The following is a 20,723-nucleotide window of genomic DNA, read 5'->3' as shown; positions in this document are numbered from 1 at the left end:
CGAGGACCGGGGTTGTCCACGGTTCTGCCTTATGCCGCTTTTAGCCTCCTGCTCTGTCACGGAGCCCAGACCTGCCGCTGCTGGCACGGGAGGACACGCTTTAACCTGCCATCATGCCCCGAAGCGTATTAGCCATAGGCCCTGACTCCGGAAGCAGCGTTCAGGCATTTTCTTATCAGGCAGCGCGGGCGGCGCCTCAGCGGAAGAGCGGGCTTCCAGGCCGCAGCGATCAAACCCCGCCCCCCACCTCACGTAGTTGGAGGTTTCCAGAAGCGCTAGCATCACCGCGCCGCGCAATTCTCGGTGGTCGGAGCGCGTGTTTGCTGTCTCGTATTTCCACCATTTAGCAGCCATGATAAGCGCCAGCCGAACCGCAGCAGCTCGTCTTGTCGGCGCCGCAGCCTCCCGGGGCCCCCCAGCCGCCCGCCACCAGGTAAGGGACTGCTGGGCCTTCCCCGAGGGGCTCACGGCCTTGGGACTCAGTGCGGCAGGCCGCGGCCTTCGGGGTCAGAATCCTCGGGGAGAGACGGAAAATAACGGACGTTCAGTATTCAGTGCTGCCGGTTCAAGGCCTCATTCAGGGTTTTGCGTTCCTGTTTCAGGCCCTGCTGAGTCACACTCCTTGGGAGCCTAGAGTTTTATCTCATCGAGTAGCGGGCAGTGGTCTTGATTAGTCCTTTTGAGACGATTACAGTTTTGGTCTTGAGGTCTTGAGTAGAAGGACGATTGTTCGCTGTGAAATGCAGACTGTGCGAGGACCCCGTTGCTATGATACACCGAAGGAAGGAAGAGCATCTGAGCAGTAAATTAAAAATCAAGCTCTGATTTTCTTGCTTACGAACATTTGATTAGTTAGCTCCCCAGAATTTTGTTCTCCGTTATTTCAGAAAAAATGAGCAAATCAGGAAAAGGCCATGGAATAGTTGTTCATTATCGTGTAAGACTAAAAACATACCTTTTGGGGAAACAGGAATTGTATTTCTTTGCACTCAGGTTGGGTAAAAGAAGACTTGGAAGTAGCCTGAGATGAGATTGTAATAAAGGTCTTTAACACTGATGGGAAGCCACTCCTGACATTTTTTTTTTTTTTCCCTCGTAAACTGACTTCACAAAATTACCAATTCTAGTTCCCTTAAATCAGCAACTTGTCAAGGTCAGGGGAAATGTCTCTGATTAAGTTAAATCTGTACCTGCAACACGTAACATATGTGGGTCTTAGGTAGACACTGCTCCTGATGATGAAATTGAGTAGTATTTTAATGTATTTTTGCTGCTCCACGGGATATTTGGCACAGTCTGGAAATAATTTTGGTTGTCACAACCTGGGTAGTCATGCTACTACTAGGTTCTAGTTGTAAAGGCCCAAGTTGATGCTAAACATTCTGCAGTGCATAGAACAGCCCAGCTCCCAACAAAGATTTTGTTCAAAATCAATAGTGCCAAGGTTGAGAGACCCTTTGGTAATGTAATTCAAGATAATTTTATATCAATTTATTTCTCTGATTTCATTGGGAAAATTTGTACTTTATTAGGCTTGTTTGTTTCAGTACCATAATGTCTCTTAGATATGAAATATTTTATTTCAGTATATTTTATACATGGTAACCACTCAGTGAACAGAATGAAAGTCTCAACCTTTGATGTATTCTTCAGAAGAATAATTAAAACAAGCTCAAGTTTTCATGTGTAGTTCATGGCTGATCCTTTTTTTTGTTTGTTTTTAAGGATGGCTGGAATGGCTTTAGTCATGAAGCTTTTAGAATTGTTTCAAGGCGGGACTATGCGTAAGTATAATTTCGTTTCCTTTAGCATTAAGATAACAAATGTTAAGCCCCAGAGCAGTGGTCTCTAAATTTGTGATTAATTACTTCACTCAGAAAAAAAGACACAGCTAAGTTTATTTATAGAGTATGCATTTTGCCACAGTAACAAATATTGTTTTCTTATGTTTTTCTACAACCATTTTGGAGATAACTGTTAAGATAATTAATCATAGCATTGTTTTAAATGTCTTACAGATCAGAAGCAATCAAGGGAGCAGTTGTTGGTATTGATTTGGGTACTACCAACTCCTGTGTGGCAGTTATGGAAGGTAAACAAGCAAAGGTGAGCATGATTGGAAGCTCTGGATCATGTAGTGGTAACCAGTACACAATTCAGAATTCTGCGTCCTTTGGCTTAGATAAGGGACATTTTCAAAGCTGCTTTTAAATTCTTAAGACTCTTGTGAGGTGAATCTTTGTGCTTAATTGTATGCTGGTAATAAATGAATGGATTTGACTTCCCAGGATTTAAGTGTGTCCTAGTATAGATGTAAGACTACTAAGTTACCATTAGGACCCATTGGGATGACTTGTGCTGTTGATTACTTCTGTAATTAACGTTCTGCTTTTTTGTAAGTCAGTTAAACAAAGGCTAAAGGTGCAGGAACAGTCTAGAAGCAAGTGGAGCTCCAAATAATGCATAGGCTGCATCCTAAGTAAGGCATGTTTTTTACTTCCTTCTAGAGGAAGTAGAGGCTGTTCCTCCTTTGTTTGTGAAATCTTTATTCCCACCTGGTTCTCCTCAAGAATATTTGGAGCACCTGGATTTTTAAATTCCTTGTTGGCAGTTTTTTTTAATGCCTGAAACTCGTAGGCATCACCAAAAAATCAGAAGTAGGTTTAACTCTCCGTATGGAAGGAAAGATTACGTTGTCCAAACATTGAGTATGAAAGATGTGATTTATATTTATTCCTGTTTCTTGGATGTTCTTAGTTGTAGGTTGTTTGAATCTGCAATAGTAGTTGCTTACTATATCAGCATTCACAGAGCAGAAAAGTATGCCCATTAGTACTGTTCTTTAGTATTTGTTTTGTGTCTTAAATGATTGGTACAAAGACAGTAGTGGTGACTGGAACCTCATTCTCTGTCCTATTTTGGGAGTTTTAGGTGCTAGAGAATGTTGAAGGTGCCAGAACCACCCCTTCAGTTGTAGCCTTTACAGCAGATGGTGAGCGACTTGTTGGCATGCCGGCCAAGCGACAGGCTGTCACCAACCCAAACAACACGTTCTATGCTACCAAGCGTCTCATTGGCCGGCGATATGACGACCCAGAAGTTCAAAAAGACATGTGAGTAATAGCAAAAATGTATTTATATGCAAAGGCTAAATAGATGAATCTTACCAGCAGGATCTCTTGGGACAGGCCCTGTTCCTACCAAAAGGGTATCTCCTTCAAAAAATTCAATTCTGCCTTCACAGATTAGGTCTTTGCTATGTGTGACATGATACATGAAGATCTGGCTAGTCATTCCTAGACCACATAAATTGGCGGTAAACACATAAGGTAGTTAATGGCATAGGCGCCATCTTGATACTGATCAGATGTTTTCAAGGTTCATCCTCATTGTGGCGTGTATCGGTATTTCATTCCTTTTTATGGCCAAATAATATCCCATTGTATGCATACATACTGCATTTTGTTTATCTGTTTGTTAATGGGCATTTGGGTTCTTTCCACCTTTTGGCTATTATGAATAATGCTTTGTGTATAGGGGTGTTTTTTTTTTGTTTGTTTGTTTGTTTGCGGTACGCGGGCCTCTCACTATTGTGGCCTCTCCCGTTGCGGAGCACAGGCTCCAGACGTGCAGGCTCAGCGGCCATGGCTCACGGGCCCAGCCGCTCCGCAGCATGTGGGATCTTCCCAGACCGGGGCACGAACCCGTGTCCCCTGCATCGGCAAGCGGACTCTCAACCACTGCGCCACCAGGGAAGCCCTGTGTATAGGTTTTTGTGTGGACATGTATTTTCATTTCTCTTGGGTAGACATCTAGTAATGGAATTGCTAGGTCATATATACCTACATATTACCGCTTTCCAAAGCAGCTGCATAAATTTTTGGTGAGAAGAATGTTCATGTTTCAGTTCATCAGGATGTTTTTACATGTTAATGAGTGCTTTCTAAAGGTTTTCATTAAACAAATTCCTGAAGTTCTCATTTGTTGGCCATGGATCTCTTGGGGTGGAAGATGGGCTTTCATGGTGTATGGTAACCTCATGGTAGGTTGGGCTGGCATGTTTCTTAAGTATAATTTTTGTGTCTTTCAGTAAAAATGTTCCTTTTAAAATTGTCCGTGCCTCTAATGGCGATGCCTGGGTTGAAGCTCATGGAAAACTCTATTCCCCAAGTCAGATTGGAGCATTTGTGTTGATGAAGATGAAAGAGACTGCAGGTGAGATAGCTTATTTCATATCTGGGAAAATTTAGAGAACAGCATGATTCCTCTGAGATCACTGGCTTCCATACCTCAGTGTCCTTTGGATGAGTCTGCAGTGGCTTTTATACAGAATACCTAGGAATGGCAAAACTTTATTACTCTTTCCCTACAAATTGAATTTCTCTTCCAAGTTTTCCTAATGGTGGCTTGCTTGTTTCTTTTTTCCAGAAGGGAAATCAAAAGACTACACATTAAGCTTTTGTATCTGTTAGGTAAAACTTCCCATTTAAGAAACTAGTGGCTCTTTTAAATCTAAAACTAGGTCATTGTAGCTGGTGAGCCTTCACTAACATGTTAAAGGTGAGATCTTGGGTTTTTAAAATTGGAGTGTTTTCCTACAAGGTCTCTTCATCTTAGGTCATATGCTAAAAACTACTGGGTGCTGTTTGTGACCTCAAGAGAGTGACACAGGTTGTTAGGCTACATTAGTAATTGTAGCCTGTTTCATCTGATAGGGTCTTATGAATGATTTTCATTGATTGCTTTTCCAGAAAATTACTTGGGGCATACAGCAAAAAATGCTGTGATCACCGTCCCAGCGTATTTCAATGACTCTCAGAGACAGGTGAGTTTAATTATCATTTTTAATAATTTATTTTTATTTATTTATTTATTTATTTATTTTTGGCTGCATTGGGTCTTGGTTGCTGCACATGGGCTTCCTCTAGTTGCAGCGACCGGGGGCTACGCTTCATTGCAGTGTGTGGGCTTCTCATTGCGGTGGCTTCTCTTGTTGTGGAGCACGGGCTTAGTTGCTCTGCAGCATGTGGGATCTTCCTGGACCAGGGCTCAAACCCCTGTCCCCTGCATTGGCAACAGGATTCTTAACCACTGCTGCCACCAGGGAAGACCCCCAATTAGCATTTTTATTCAGGAAATTAGTGGTACCTGGGACACGGTGGAAAATGCTTTTTTCTTTTTTTATAGGCCACTAAGGATGCTGGCCAGATATCTGGACTAAATGTACTTCGGGTAATTAATGAACCCACAGCGGCTGCTCTGGCCTATGGTCTAGACAAATCAGAAGACAAAATGTAAGTTTGTGCAGTGAATTCCACCTAGATTTGTGAGACTTAAGTGCATGGAACCTTGAAACTTACCCTAAATCATCATCTTGATTTCATGGTGATTGAGCCTTATACTTAGACTGGAAATGTACTGCCTTGACCTTTTCCCAAGGCTTTTATGGTCTGTGTTTTTCATTCATTTCAAGATTGTCCCTTGATTACTTTTTCTTTTTAAAGTACTCGCTGTGGTCATTTTTTCCCCTTGGTATGCCTGTTGGCAAGTATTCATCCAAAAGAGTGGTTTTTGCTTTTTAACATTTCAATTTTAACTGTATGTATGTTTTACATGTTGCTATTAGGGCCACCTGTTAAGACATACGTCACTTATGCAGTCATCAACTTTCATAATTATACCTGGAGGGGAAATAGCCAAATTTATGTTGGTTTGGTTACTGAAATCTATACGCTGTGATGAGTTTTGTTCCTGACGGCCTTTTTCCTTTCTAGCATTGCCGTATATGATTTAGGTGGTGGAACTTTTGATATTTCCATACTGGAAATCCAGAAAGGAGTATTTGAGGTGAAATCCACCAATGGAGACACTTTTTTAGGTGGTGAAGACTTTGACCAGGCCTTGCTGCGTCACATTGTGAAGGAGTTCAAAAGAGAGGTTAGTTATCGGTGTGGTTAATATGTACACATTGGAATACTAAGAATTTCTTTGTTTGGACTGCTATTTGCTTTGTTTTACGGTTTTTTTTTTCCCTTAAGAGAGTGTTGAATAGGCCACTGAAATTGCATTTTAGTTCCATGGATGCTCTGAACAATTCTGGTTATTGTAGCTTCAAATTGGAAACAAACAACAATTAAAAGGCTATAATGGGCTTCCCTGGTGGCACAGTGGTTGAGAGTCCGCCTGCCGATGCGGGGGACATGGGTTCGTGCCCTGGTCCGGGAGGATCCCACATGCCGCGGAGCAGCTGGGCCCGTGAGCCGTGGCCACTGAGCCTGCGCGTCTGGAGCCTGTGCTCCGCAGCGGGAGAGGCCACAACAGTGAGAGACCTGCATACCGCAAAAAAAAAAAAAAAAGGCTATAGCACCTGGTGTACAATAGTACTATGGCATTTTATATAAGGGACTTTGAATATCTTTGGATTTGGGGTATCCGCATTTGACAGGGGTTGCTGGAACCAGTTCCTCACAGATACCAAGGGATGACTGTGTAGGTTTCCCTCACTATCTGAAAATTGAGCCTGCGAAACTTTTGATAAGCTGAAATGTCGTGAAGCTACACATTTTGCTAACGGATGCACAACATAAATGGTTGTATGCTCACAGACAGTTCAAAGCTATGGTGGTGGTTTGGTGCTCAAATAAGTGTAGTTACTGGGGAAGGAGCTTGGGGTGCACACTGCCTCTGGAATAGCTCGCTGCAAAGCAAACGCTGAACATTATTTGTCTTTTTTGCCTTTTTTGTAAAAGTGAAAATCCTTTTTAGATTTCATTTGGTTAGCAAAAACAGGTATTAAAGTAGATCTTATATAAAAGGGAAGTGGTGTAAAGCAAACTTTGGAAAAGGACTTATGGGAACTCCTTTTTTGAGCTAGAATTCTACAGCTGGAAAGAACTGAGAACAGTTCATCCTCTAACTCCAGACACATATTTCTTTTTCAAAGTAGGTCTTCTTTTTTCCTATAGATTTTTAAAGGCAATAAGTAATTTCTGCTTGTTTATAAAGGTATGGCTCTATTTTGTTTTGTTACACCGTACCACTGCAATTTAAGTAGCATTTATTTTCTTAACATTAATATATTGTGTGTCTTCACTTTGTAGACAGGGGTTGATTTGACCAAAGACAACATGGCGCTTCAAAGGGTTCGGGAAGCCGCTGAGAAGGCCAAGTGTGAACTCTCTTCATCTGTGCAGGTGAGACGTGGACAAATTCCACCAGTCTTGATGGATCTTTTCAGCCTGAGTTTACTCGAATAGCATATTCTAATTGGCATAATGCCAGTCAGATTTCTTTTAACAGCTTTCTGGTTGGTGATAAAAAGCCTTTCCATTAGCAAAGGAGCATTATGTTTTTTATAGGTGAGCTGAAGCACCCAAATCAGAGGTTATGATTTGCTTTCCTGCTGCCACCTGAGAACCTGGAATTAGATCTCCCGCCATCTTGCTATATCCCTGACGTGGACCTAACATACTGTTATTCTGTTCTTAGTGGTTAAGGCAAAGGGAGGCTTCATCTTTCAGAACTGGAGCAACTTTAGCACTCTGGGAAGGGAAGAGGTATTTATAGCATCTGTCATTGTGTTGGTAAAGTGGGTGACCTTCAGTCACATCTGGATTTTTTTTTTCTTTTTTTTTTTTCTTTTTAATAGCAGCTATAAGGAGTGACAAAGCTGTACAGGGTCATCCATGAAGTTGATGGTATTCCCTTGTCCTGCTGTCAGAATTTGCAGCACGATGGTTGGGGTCGAAATATGTGGCACTACCAGAGGATAGCTTATAATTCTTCCCAGGGGTTGTCACTTTATGAAACGGGACGTTGGTTAGTTTTACTGTGGCTCTATCCTATTAATAGGTATTTGGATTGTTTTCCACCATTTTGCTATTATAGCAAGGTGTATTGACCACCCTTGTACATTAATGTTTGTGCATGTGTGATTGTAAGTCTGTAGGTTAAATTTACAGAAGCATTTATTACCCTTGAGTTTATAATGTGGTTTGGGGAGGTGGACACTAATGAGAACACTTTTTTTTTTTTGCTGTATGTGGGCCTCTCAATGTTGTGGCCTCTCCCGTTGCGGAGCACAGGCTCCGGAAGCGCAGGCCCAGTGGCCATGGCTCACGGGCCCAGCCGCTCCACGGCATGTGGGATCTTCCCGGACCGGGGCACGAACCCGTGTCCCGTGCTTCGGCAGGCGGTCTCTCAACCACTGCGCCACTAGGGAAGCCCGAGAACATTATGTTAGTAAATGTCAGAAGTAATGTAGAGGATAAGAGTTACTCTGGGGCTTCCCTGGTGGCACAGTGGTTAAGAATCTGCCTGCCAATGCAGGGGACGCGAGTTTGAGCCCCGGTCCAGGAAGATCCCACATGCCGCAGAGCAACTAAGCTCGTGCACCACAACTACTGAGTCTGCGCTCGTGCTACAGCTACTGAAGGCCACGCACCTAGAGCCTGTGCTCTGCAACAAGAGAAGCCACCGCAATGAGAAGCCCGCGCACAGCAACGAAGACCCAACGCAGCCAAAAAAATAAATTAATTAAAAAAAAAAAAAAGAGTTACTCTGCAAGCAGACTGGTGGAGATGAAGTCCTTATTTCATTACTTATTAGCTGTGTGACCTTGAATGAATTAACATTTCTGTTTTCTTGTCTATAAAATGAGGATAATTAGTGCTCCATTCCCCCTTAGAGTTGAGAGGATTAGTAAATTAATACATATAACATGCTTAGGACAATGTGTAGTAAATAGTAAGTGGTATTCTAAATGTATGTATGTATTTTGTTTTTTTAAAAAGGCAAAGTTAGATTTATAATAAAGGAACTTGACAGGTGTTTGACATAATTAGGAGAGCTTCTGTAAGGTGAGTTAATCAGGAAGAGATAAAGGGTCAGGCAAGTATGAGGCTCTCGGGTAAAGACCTGAGTAAGGGTCAGTGTGGCTGAAGTACAGACTAGACTGGCAGGAGGAGCATAGAAGATAAGGCTAGAGGCTTTATAGATTGGGGATTTGGTATCTTTCCTGAGATAATGACAACAGACTACTGAAAATTTTTAAGGTGGGCCAGTAACATGGTCAGATTTGGTGAAAGCACTCTGAGGTGGAGTGCTCTTTGTGGCAGCCTGAGTGGGTGTGGGAAAATGTTGGGAGGCTATTGCAGCACACCAGGTGGTGAGAGAGGAAGGACTTGGACCAGAGTGTGGTAGTGAGAGATACATGGTTGGAATTGAGAGAGAAGAGGGACAGAACTTCATGGTGGAACTGGCTTTTGAGGGTGGAGAACCCTGGAGTTTTTCACCTGGTCATTATAGCATATAGAACTGCACTAATACAGTAACTACATGTGGCTATTTAAAATTAAATACAATTTTTAAGAATTCCATTTCTCAGTTCCACTAGCTGTATTTCAAGTATTCAGCCACACGTGACTAGTGGCTGCTGGATCGAAAAGCAGAGATAGAGGACATTCCCATTGCCACAGAAAGTTCTGTTGGATTGCATTACTATAGATAATTTTATTTACTGATGCGGTTTGTTAACATTTTGCAAAGAAAGAGAAAATTGTTATTGGTGTTCTTGAAACTATATCCAATATCATTTACAAAAGATGTGTTGATTCTCCCTGTAAAGCATTTATCTGTCCAGGGTACTCTACCTGAAGAAAGCTGGTTAAGGATTTGCTCCCTTCAGTCTTTATTCCCTGTTGGCCTTGCTTTGTGAAGTTGGAGGGGCAGCATACACAAACTCTTTTCCTGGGGGTTCACCCCGAGACATCTGTTTCTGCATGTTTAGTAATGAGTTTTGTTAGTCTAAATAGTCTTAATCCATGCCTTATCAGGATTTTAGGCTTATTAAATACTGTATGTTACATGGTGTGACCGTAGCAGTGTTAGCTACTTTCTGGGGATGTGATAGCAGTAGTCAGTCCTTGTACTTCTCTTTAGCATTTTTGTTGTAGCTTTCTTAACCATCTTCCTGAAACTTGAAAAGCCCTGGTTTGGTGGCAGATTATTTGGTTCCGAGCATACCTTTCACATTTTTCTTAATGTGCAAGGGAATTTTTTAAAACTTGGTAAAAGAACACAGTAGTGTGATTCTTTTTATATATATATATATATATATATTTTTTTTTTGGTGGTGGTGGTACGCGGGCCTCTCACTGCCGTGGCCTCTCCCGTTGCGGAGCACAGGCTCCAGACGCGCAGGCTCAGCGGCCATGGCTCACGGGCCCAGCCGCTCCGCAGCATGTGGGATCTTCCCAGACCGGGGCACGAACCCGTGTCCCCTGCATCGGCAGGCAGACTCTCAACCACTGCGCCACCAGGGAAGCCCCTTAATATATTTTTAATAGCAGGACAGACTGTTCTTCACCTGAATGGGGATTTTTCCTGCTTCTCTATTCCTTTCTTCATTGTTAATAACAGATTTATAGTGTTTACTTCTGGGAAGATAAGAGGTTGAATCTTAAAGAGTCACTGTCTTTGGTGGCCGTTCATTTAAAGTGTCTGACCCTCACTGTGGCTTTCAGAGTCTTCTTTTCCTAGGGTATAGTCTTTAATTGAAGTAATAAAGAGACTTCACTACTGGTCTCCCTGCTTCCTTTGCAGACTGACATCAATTTGCCATACCTTACAATGGATGCCTCTGGACCCAAGCATTTGAATATGAAGCTGACCCGGGCTCAGTTTGAGGGGATTGTTACTGATCTAATCAGAAGGACCATAGCTCCATGCCAAAAAGCCATGCAAGATGCAGAAGTCAGCAAAAGTGACATAGGAGAAGTGATTCTGGTTGGTGGCATGACTAGGATGCCCAAGGTAAGGACCCATGGAATTCTTGATATAGAGCGCAGAGAGGGCCAACACATAATGATTTATTAGGAGATAACATATGGCTTATGTTGTGTAGGGACATGAATATGTGGCCTTTCTGCCACGCTGACCTGAAAGGTGGATGAATTTGTGCCCTTGCTAAAGAGTTCTTAAAGGGTATTTTAAAAAAAGGATTAGGAAACGGGGTGGGGGGGGATGTCTTTGGGGTAGTAGCAAGGAGGATCCTGAACTTCAGTTTTATAGAATTTTTAGGAATGAAACAAAGTTTGTGGTCAGAGACAGCTTAACATCCTGGTACTAACTAGCCTCTATGGGCAATTTTGGACATGTGTTTTGCAGTATAGTGTTTGGGGTTTCTAAAGGCGTCTCTTCAACAGAGATTTGTGCAATGATGCATTTTATCAACACATCATTCTGAAAAGACAGGTGTGTGGAAAACTAATAACTGAGCACAGAACCTGTTGATGGTAATCAACAGCAAGTAATTCTTGCTTTATAGCTTGAACAGAACTATCTTGGGCCTTGATTTTCATAATTTTTCCTTTGGAGTACTTGTGCTTAGGAAAATGATGCATACAATAAATCTGAAGTGAAAAGGAGAGGCTTTGAACCAGGCAGATATTTTTATGTTAACAAATTATCCCAGATGTTACTCAAATAGAACTTTTTCCTAGCATTAGTAAAATAAGCAGGAGGGGAAAACATGCCTCATACTTGCACCAGTATTGAATTACTACTGCTTCTGTTAAGCTGATTTTTAGTTGATATGTAGAAGAGGACTTGGACTATACAAATTAAGTCCCCTTGCCTTGTACCTTGTATTTCTAATTTGATGTATTGCTTGGGAAACCAGATTAAAAAATTTAGGCAAATTGTTCCCAAATTTAAAAGGGCTATGAATGAGATACTCAAGAGTAAAGTATATGTGTAACCAAATAATATACTTAACTCATTAACAAGAACTCAGCTACAAAATAATTTGAGTAAACGTTCTTGGATCTGAAGCACCCTGTCCTGAGACCTGGTGGGGTCTCAGGACACACGTGCTACTCTCCCTTTCTCAGGCAATTGCCCTGAGTAGTGAGTGACAAGGTTCTTTTTTCTTGGTGCTCAGGTTCAGCAGACTGTGCAGGATCTCTTTGGCCGAGCCCCAAGTAAAGCTGTCAATCCTGATGAGGCTGTGGCCATTGGAGCTGCCATTCAGGGAGGTGTGTTGGCTGGTGATGTCACAGATGTGCTACTCTTGGATGTCACTCCCCTGTCTCTGGGTATTGAGACTCTGGGAGGTGTCTTCACCAAGCTTATTAACAGGAACACCACTATTCCAACCAAGAAGAGCCAGGTAAAAGCCACCCCACCCTACTTTGTCACAGAGATACTAGGTTCTGTGAGGATGTGATTGTAGCCACTTCTGTGAGCTTTTCCTAGAAAACTTTCCTTTTTGTTTTGTAGTCCATACTAGTTGAATGTGGAGGGGTGGTAAGAATCTTGTCCTTCGTTCTCTTTTGTTCCTAGAAAAGTTCTCTGTCAGCCAGTGGTGATAATTTTAGGAAAGTCATCAATAGTCTCTCCTTCTCAGGATAATAATTGCCAGAAGGAGCCTCATCATTTGAGACTGAATTCCTATACTCTTCTGTTCTCAAAGGCAGTAAAAAGAATGGCGTGGCTGAGACTAAGGGAGTTTGCTTGTCTTCCTGGAGAACGATAGGGGTTCTGAGATATCAAGCCAGGATTATTTGGGCAATGGCTTGGTCTTAGATTAAGAATTATTTCCTTTCTCAGATTTGGTGTTTTTCTGAAAGAACTATGGCTGTTGCTATGTTTGAAGTGATGTATTGCCAACACATCATTCTGAAGTGTGTGGTGATTTCCTGTGACTATGAGCATAAAATAAATGTCCTCTCTCTGACCCATTTCTCTGGATGAGCATGTTTCAGCATCTCGCTTTTTATAGCTCCTTCTCTTGAGGCCTTCTGTGCTAATGCTGCATCTTTGTACAATGCATTTGCTTAGCTGAAAACAGTAGCTATTGTATGCCCTTTTGCTGTGCTAATCCTACTCCTGTTCTCTGTAAAGACATAAGCCTTTGTTCTGAACATAGTGTACATTAGGATTCTTCCAGTGTTGGGAGGTGAATTTCTTCCTGGTTTGTTGCACTTTGTAAGGGGGAACAGGCTGGAAAAAAAAATCAGGCTGCCAACCCAGCAAGTTTCCTTTTTCTCCCTAGGTGTTTTCTACAGCTGCTGATGGACAGACTCAAGTGGAGATTAAAGTGTGTCAGGGTGAGAGAGAGATGGCTGGAGACAACAAACTTCTTGGACAGTTTACTTTGGTAGGTATTGGGAATCATGAATGTTATGTTCATTTTTTTATGGTGAAGTTACACTATTCTAACCCCTAATGTTACCATAAACTGCTGACAGACGTAGTCTGTGTTACCTTAGCATAGTATTCAAATGAATTCTGCAACTGGATAACCATGGCTTCAGTTTTTACCTGAGAGCCCTGCTTCTTGTGCCTTAGGAAGTAAATAAAGACGCTTGTAAGAGCCAGGGAAATGTTCATAAACAGTGCTTATTAGAAGAAATTCCTGATTACTATTTTACTACTTTTAAAGACATTTGATATTGTTATTGGCTGCTACTTTGTCATCGTTGTCTTTTTTTTTTTGGCCATGCTCTGTGGCATGTGGGATCTTAGTTCCCTGACCAGGGATTGAACCTATGCCCTCTGCAATGGAAGTGCAGAGTCTTAACCACTGGACTGCCAGGGAAGTCCCTTGTTACTGGCTTCTAGTCAGCATTGCTTATTGCTTATTGGGATGAATGATTGAAAAGTTTACTCTTCACGCATTGTGTATCCTTAGGTACATAAAGCCGTTGTGGTTACTTGCTATAGCCAGCCTTCACTAGTATGAGTCCTCTTTATTTCAAGCAGCAATGAAATTACCACCCTCACCGACAAACTCATGTTTTTGTACATTTAAGTGAAAGTTTCACTTGTTCCTCCCAGAAACCAAGTAATTTCTTCCCCAGAAGACCGTATAGGTTTTGGAAGTAGAGCACTGGACCCCTTTGTGAGAGGAGCTTACTCTGGTATTTATTTATTCTAGATTGGGATTCCCCCAGCCCCTCGTGGAGTCCCTCAGATTGAAGTTACATTTGACATTGATGCCAATGGGATTGTACATGTTTCTGCCAAAGATAAGGGTACAGGACGCGAGCAGCAGAGTAAGTACTCTTATTTATTAAGACTGTAAGAGTGAGGTGAGGGACTTTTCTCTGTTGGGAACTAGACCCTCTAGATTGGGCATTATCTTTTCCCTTAGCCTCAGGGGAGGATGATGAGTCCTCTTTGCCTTCTTTCTCCTCAGTTATCAGTGTCACATTAACAGGTATGGTGTTTATTCCCCCAAAAAAGGCAAGCACTGAGCCTCTGGATTGCTGAAGTTTTGGTAGGTAGGACAGTTAGTTGTTCTCTGTATATTTTAGACCCTTGGTTTCCCTCTGCTTATTGTAGAACAGTAGGATATTCCCCTTCTTCATAATGCACATCAAGACAGCTACTTTGAAGAGGAGGATTCTTTTTCTTAATACAGTAGAGGAAGAAGCATATAGTTTTCTTGGGAAATAATGAGGTGCCTTCTTTTCACTATAGTTGTGATCCAGTCTTCTGGTGGGTTAAGCAAAGATGATATTGAAAATATGGTTAAAAATGCAGAGAAGTATGCTGAGGAAGACCGGCGAAAGAAGGTGATTACTTTGCTCATAAATTCTATGTGAAATGCCTTTCTTATTTATTCTCAGTCTTCCCATATCAAAATTTTCATGTTACAGAATCCAGCTAAAACCTCTTACAGACATCTCAGACCACAGTGATTTTTCCCTCTTAACTGTTCATACTCTGTTAACTGTATGTAGCAGTTTTCATGTTGTCTTCTTAATGAGGACATTCAGCCAACTAGTTGATTGGAAGTCTTCATTCATACTACATTTTTAATTTCTCTTAGGAACGAGTTGAAGCAGTTAATATGGCTGAAGGAATCATTCATGACACAGAAACCAAGATGGAAGAATTCAAGGACCAATTGCCTGCTGATGAGGTAAACCCTCTTTTAAAATAGCTCAAGAAGTTGGGAGGCATTGTCACCAATGTCAGTGAAGGTCATTTTTCTGTGTGGGTCTTGATAGGAATTTAGTTTTTAAAAAATGTTTCTAAACATTCTGCTGTGTGTTATGGGATAAGAACCAGAAAAAGTGAGGGTCTGGTGTTGTTTTGTTTTTAAGTGCCACAAGCTAAAAGAAGAGATTTCCAAAATGAGGGAGCTCCTCGCTCGAAAAGACAGTGAAACAGGAGAAAACATAAGGCAGGCAGCATCTTCCCTTCAGCAAGCATCATTGAAGCTCTTCGAAATGGCATACAAAAAGGTACAAGGCTGTTTTACTCAATGAATATTTTGCTCCTAACTTGATGTAACTGCTCTTGATTACTGTCACTGATGGCTCCTACATAGCCATTTATGGAACTGGGAGTATTGGAATTGGAAATATCCTTCTTCCTGCCTTCTTGACTACGTTGGGTGGGTGGGTGGGAGGGAGGGAGGGAGGGAGGGAGGGTGAGGTCAAAGGGAAGAAATCACTAAAACTGGGAGAGTGGAACAGGCAGGATGTGGCTTTTTCGTTTTTAGTTCATCAGAGAGCAAACTGTCACCCTTAACATTAAACAAGTGATTCTCAAATGTTTTCTTATAGATGGCATCTGAGCGGGAAGGCTCTGGAAGTTCTGGCACTGGGGAGCAAAAGGAAGATCAAAAGGAAGAGAAACAGTAACAGCAGCAAACTTTGGAGTTGAAAGGACAACATATTATGATGCTTGGGAGTGAAGGGATTTCCTGAGCTGAAATGGGCAAAACTTCAGTCTTCTACTGTGTTTTTGCAGTACTCTATATATAATTTCCTGAATATGTAAATTTAGTGACCATTAGCTAATGATCATTTAACAAGTGATAATTCCCAACAGTACAAAGTTCACAGTATTCTGTCCCTAGCCTGTCATTCTTTTTCAGCTGCATGTAAGATGGGGGGAAAAGATTTAACGTTGTTTTGTGCTGAAGTAGCTGTATTTTCAAAGGGGTGAAGCCATCTCACACACTGAAGACAGGTCTGGAATGAGACCATAGGGGGATGAGATCCTTCTAGTTACCTAAGTACTGCTGTACCAGCCTGTGTGTATATGGAGTTCTTCAACTGAGGCCTTGCAAGGCAAGACAGCTGTGCCATGTTTGGAGATAGGGCAGGGAAGCTAAATCAATGGAAAACTAAGCTAGCTATTTATGTGAGGTCCAGCTTCTAAAACACAAGTCTCCCAAACTTTCTGAAGGCATACTTTCCTAGCTACCCTTTGGCCTGTGTCAGTGGCACCTGTATCTCTGATGACTGTTCTTTTTGATCCATTCTGGATTTTTAAAAAAATAAATAGGAAAAGCATTTTGATCTCTTGTCTGTGAGGGGTGAGGCCCTGAGATTGAGCTTCAGAAATATGACATGAATCACATTTCCCAACTCCGTGACCTTGATACAGGATTTTCTAACACTGGCATTTGAATTTCTAACAAATTGAAAACTTGGGAAGGCCGGTATAATAATAAGCATTATCACCAAAGACAAGTCTGGTTCAGAGGAGGCTTTTTTTTTTTTTTCTCTCCCCAGCCCCATCTGAGGTTTGGAATGTTGAAATAGTCTTTAGATCTCTAACATGAAAATCAGGCCTCCTATTTCCAGGCTGCTCTCTGCTCTAAATAAGTCCAACCAGAATTGGCTTACAGTAATGAAACACGTCTAGTATTAAGTCCTAAGGTGATTTCAGTGGCTCAATAATAACAGGAACCCAGATTCTTTCTATAGTTGCTTTTTCATCCTCAGTGAGTTGCCTTGTCCTAATTTCTCTAATGTAGTTCTAAATATCACATGCTAACAACTTCAGAACCAGGAAGGTGACTGCATCTTAGAACTCACTTTAGTTTTAATAATTATTTCTTAAGTTTATTTCTTAAAAATTGAGATTGTTTATGTGATAATTATGTTTCTGGAAAATTGTTTATTAACACCCTTTTAAAAGCTTCTTGAGGTTTCATATGAGAAATAATAGGCTCAAATTTTCAGCCACACGACCACTTGGTGGGAACCTTGTGGGATGTGCAGTAATTCTTTATGAAGGATTGTTTTGTGGCATGCTGGGGAAGATAATTAGCATCTCTGGTTGGCCCTTGCTCACTAAATGCGTCTAGTGTTTACCAATCATTGTGATAACTAAGCCTCTCAAGCATTTCCAAAGTACCCCAATTCAGAACTACTGGTTTATATTATTCAAGATTTCATCTTTGAGATCAGTGAGAGGAGCCAAGCATGCCCTGAACAAAATGGGTTCTATTAGAGAGGTAGGGAGAAGAGCTGCTTGGGCAGGTACCCACAGATACTGTCTCAAGCTGTGCCATGAGTGGTATATGTAGTAGTAGTTCGGTTACCTTCTAATAAAACTAATAATCAGCACAAGCAGCCTTGAACAAAAATTTATAAATTCAGATACAGTCTTCCTTTTGTGGTGCAAGTGCTTGATAGGTCCCAAAAGGAAAACTTCCTGGGATTATTCCAGTTGTCTTCCCCAACTTAAAACTCCACACTTGGTACACAATAGTACAACACATGTGATCTGACCCCTCAATACCTTTCTTTTCCCCTACCCTCCTACTATACTTTGACCTTGCTTGGACACTCTCCCACAGATTTCTACCTGACTCATCCCTCACTTTTTTCATAAGTCATAAGGGTTTTTTTTTTCTAATTTAGTCATAAGGTTTTGAAATGTCATAAAACATGCTGCCTTCTTCAAGTCCCTGTCATTTCCTATCCTTACCCTGCTCTTTCTCCACAGCAGTTATTACCACCTAATTTATCTTTCCCCCCATTGCTATGGTCTGAATTTTTAGGTCCCCCAAATCCCTATGTTGAAATCCTAACTCCTACAGTGATGGTATTAGGAGGTGGGGGCCTTTGGGAGGTGGTAAAGGGGCTCTAGAAATCCCTGATCCCCTTCCACCATATGAGGACACATTTAAGTTTATGACCTGGAAGAGGGCCCTCACCTGACCATGCTGGCACCCCAATCTCAGACTTTCCAGCCTTCAAAACTGCAAGATAAATTTTGTTTATAAGCTACCCAGCCTGTGTTATTTTGTTATGGCAGCTTGAACGGACTAAGACCCACCATTTTAAGTTTCAAGAAGCCAGAAACTTTGGTTCACTGCTATTTTCCAACATTAGAACAATGTTTGGCACTTAAGCACTCAAATCTTCTGTCAAATCAGTCTCTCCCACTGTCCAAAACTCTTGGGTGGTTTGGTTTCTCCATTTGAGAGAGAAAGGCCTTAATTTTTAAGTTTATGTATAAATTATACTCTGTCAAGAGTTCTAGGGGCAACAAACCAAACCCAGAAATTAGAACTTAACTGGTAAAAGATAAGTCTTAATTAGGAAAAGAATTTAAGGAGAAATTAATAGTAATGTTCAGAGGACTAAAAATGTGGCCTGAGGTATTCCTGGGCCAGCAAAGGGGGAATACGAATGACCAGAATAAATGCGCAACCCTCTTTAATACTTAATAGGTGTAAAAGTCCAATTCTGTTGCTGACTCTTGAAAAAATTTACCCAAGTGGAGTTTTTTCTCAACTTTTTATTTCAAACCTGTTCTTAGAAAATTAAAAGAACGGTATAATGAACACACACAAAACACCATTCACCTAGATTGAATTTGCATTTTGCCACATTTGCACTCTTTCACACTTATGTGTGTTCACTATATTTTCTGAACATCATGACACTTCAGCCTAAATATTTCAGCACTCTTAACATTCTCCCCACAAATATTATAATCAGGAAATTTAGCACTGATATACTACTACCATATATATAGTCCATATAAAAATTTCCCTGATTGTCAACTTTTTCATCTAAGGTCAAATCAAAGATTGCACGTGGCATTTAGTTCTATCTCCTTTTCCTAAGAATAGTTCCTTTGCCTTTTTGTCTTTTCATGATGTTGATAGTTTTGAAGGGTACAGGCCATTTGTTTTACAGAAGAGGCCTTTGTTCAGATTCACCTGGTGATTTCCGTGTGCTCAGCGTCATGTACACATTATTGGTAGGGATACTATGTAAGTCTTGTGTCTTAATCAATGCATCAATTACCAGGGAGAACAAGATATCAATTCTGCGCTTTGCTCCACACTTCATTCTTAAGATACCTTTAATAAGTAATCTCTGGGGGTGGCTTAATTTTAAGTATAACGTTTATACTAGGGATTCTATAGCAAGAAGGAGCAGTAAAGAGAAAAGCAAGTTCTTACAGATGGTACATGAGAAGATCAGGAGTAAAGAGACAACTCAAACTTTGAAAATAAACCGCTTCAAAGCAAAGACCCTTCACTATTTCAGATACCACTGTGACTCCATTCTCCAGTCCTAAGGCTGCTATGTTAGGGCTGTGTCTCCACCTTTCCTTCCTCTGGTATCAGAACAACAATTAAATGAGTGAAAGCCCTAGATAGAGGAGCTATAAGGCAACATACATTATTCAACCTGTGAAGGAGGTAATGTAGCAATTACAGAAAGAACCATTGCAACAGCCATTTTAGTAGGTCAAAAACGGTTGAGTATCACCAATTTCATATTGTTAAACCTAATTACAATGCACCATCCCATTTCTGCTGCGGTAAGTCAGGAAATGGAAATCTATCTTCACACTAAAGAGAATACTGCAGCTGAACCAACCTTTAATAATTAAAACTTTCAATGCTGAGTGAGGTCACAGGAAACAGGAAATGTTCCACCTAAACCGTAAGCTCTTAAACCGGTTCTTGGAGCCCCTAACCCAGAGCGTAGAGATTTGGGGCAATGGTTGGGAAGTGGGAAGTCCACGTGAGTGACTTCAGGGGGTCTATAAACCACTGATTGTAAAATGCAAGACTGCAAATATTAATTTTTCTGGGGAAACGGTCCATTGCTTTTACTGATTTCTTGAAGGAATCTGTGACCAAAAGGTTAGGAACCACAGATTTCCTAAATGGGAAACCAATCTACCTTACTAGTCTAACTACTTAAATTCAAGCCATACGCCTTGGTCCATGTCCCCCCTTGCCTTTAGCCATCTCCCCAGTCTTGCCTTTCCATATCTTAGGTATCCTTGGTCTACCCTCTTCTATGAAGCCTTCCCCATTCAGCCCACACTGGCTGTTTCAAATTCTTACACTCTATTTTTCAATTTTTTAATGTTCAATTCAGGAACTTATAGCTTTTAATATTTTCTCCCATCTTCCTTTGGATTATTTTGAAGCAAATTCCAGAAATCATAATTTTACTCTAACATTGTACCTCTAAAAAGGTTATTCTATAAAATATAACAATATCATGATCATATCGAAAAAAATTAACAACTCCTTAACGGCAAAAACTTGAATGTTCAAATTTTCCCAATATTTTCAAAAACTTTTTTTTTTTTTTTTTTGACCATGCCACATGGCATGCAGGATCTTAGTTCCCTGACTAGGGGTTGAACCCGGGCCCCCTGCACTGGGAGCGCAGAGTCTTAATCACTGGACTGCCAGGGAAGTCTCATAACTTTTTCAACTGTTAAAGAGTCAGGAGCCAATAACAGCCACACCCTATATTGGTTGATATGTCCCTTAAGTCTCTTTTAAACTATAGATTTCCTTGCCTCTTTTTCCTCTGCTTTGCAATTTATTTGTTGAAGAAACTGCCACTTGTCCTATAGTCCTGTAATCTACATTCTACATTTCACTGATTGCATTCTTATGATGTCATTTAACATGTTCTTCCATCCCC

The 20,723-nt window shown here is 41.1% G+C and overlaps 1 protein-coding gene and 1 non-coding gene across 2 annotated transcripts; both read left to right on the top strand.

Moving 5' to 3' along the window:
- Positions 1–230: 230 nt before the first annotated feature.
- On the top strand, positions 231–16,314 carry HSPA9 (heat shock protein family A (Hsp70) member 9). The gene is made up of 17 exons (XM_022588908.3): positions 231–433; positions 1,726–1,784; positions 2,019–2,106; positions 2,932–3,113; positions 4,091–4,215; positions 4,752–4,825; positions 5,188–5,294; positions 5,775–5,937; positions 7,101–7,193; positions 10,603–10,812; positions 11,942–12,169; positions 13,055–13,159; positions 13,940–14,057; positions 14,485–14,579; positions 14,837–14,929; positions 15,114–15,254; positions 15,579–16,314. The coding sequence occupies exons 1-17, from the start codon at positions 353–355 to the stop codon at positions 15,654–15,656; spliced, it is 2,040 nt and encodes a 679-aa protein (XP_022444616.2). The 5' UTR covers positions 231–352; the 3' UTR covers positions 15,657–16,314.
- Positions 11,211–11,281, top strand: LOC115803345 (small nucleolar RNA SNORD63). The gene has a single exon (XR_004024024.1). It is a non-coding gene; the product is annotated as a small nucleolar RNA SNORD63 (small nucleolar RNA).
- Positions 16,315–20,723: the final 4,409 nt, after the last annotated feature.

Source organism: Delphinapterus leucas, chromosome 3 (genome assembly GCF_059928025.1).
Source record: "Delphinapterus leucas isolate spDelLeu-1000000601 "Yukka" chromosome 3, BTC_Dleu_Yukka2, whole genome shotgun sequence".
Classification (NCBI taxonomy): Eukaryota; Metazoa; Chordata; class Mammalia; order Artiodactyla; family Monodontidae; genus Delphinapterus; species Delphinapterus leucas.
Note: the sequence above shows the minus strand (reverse complement) of the source record. Positions and strands in the feature narration are given on the sequence as shown.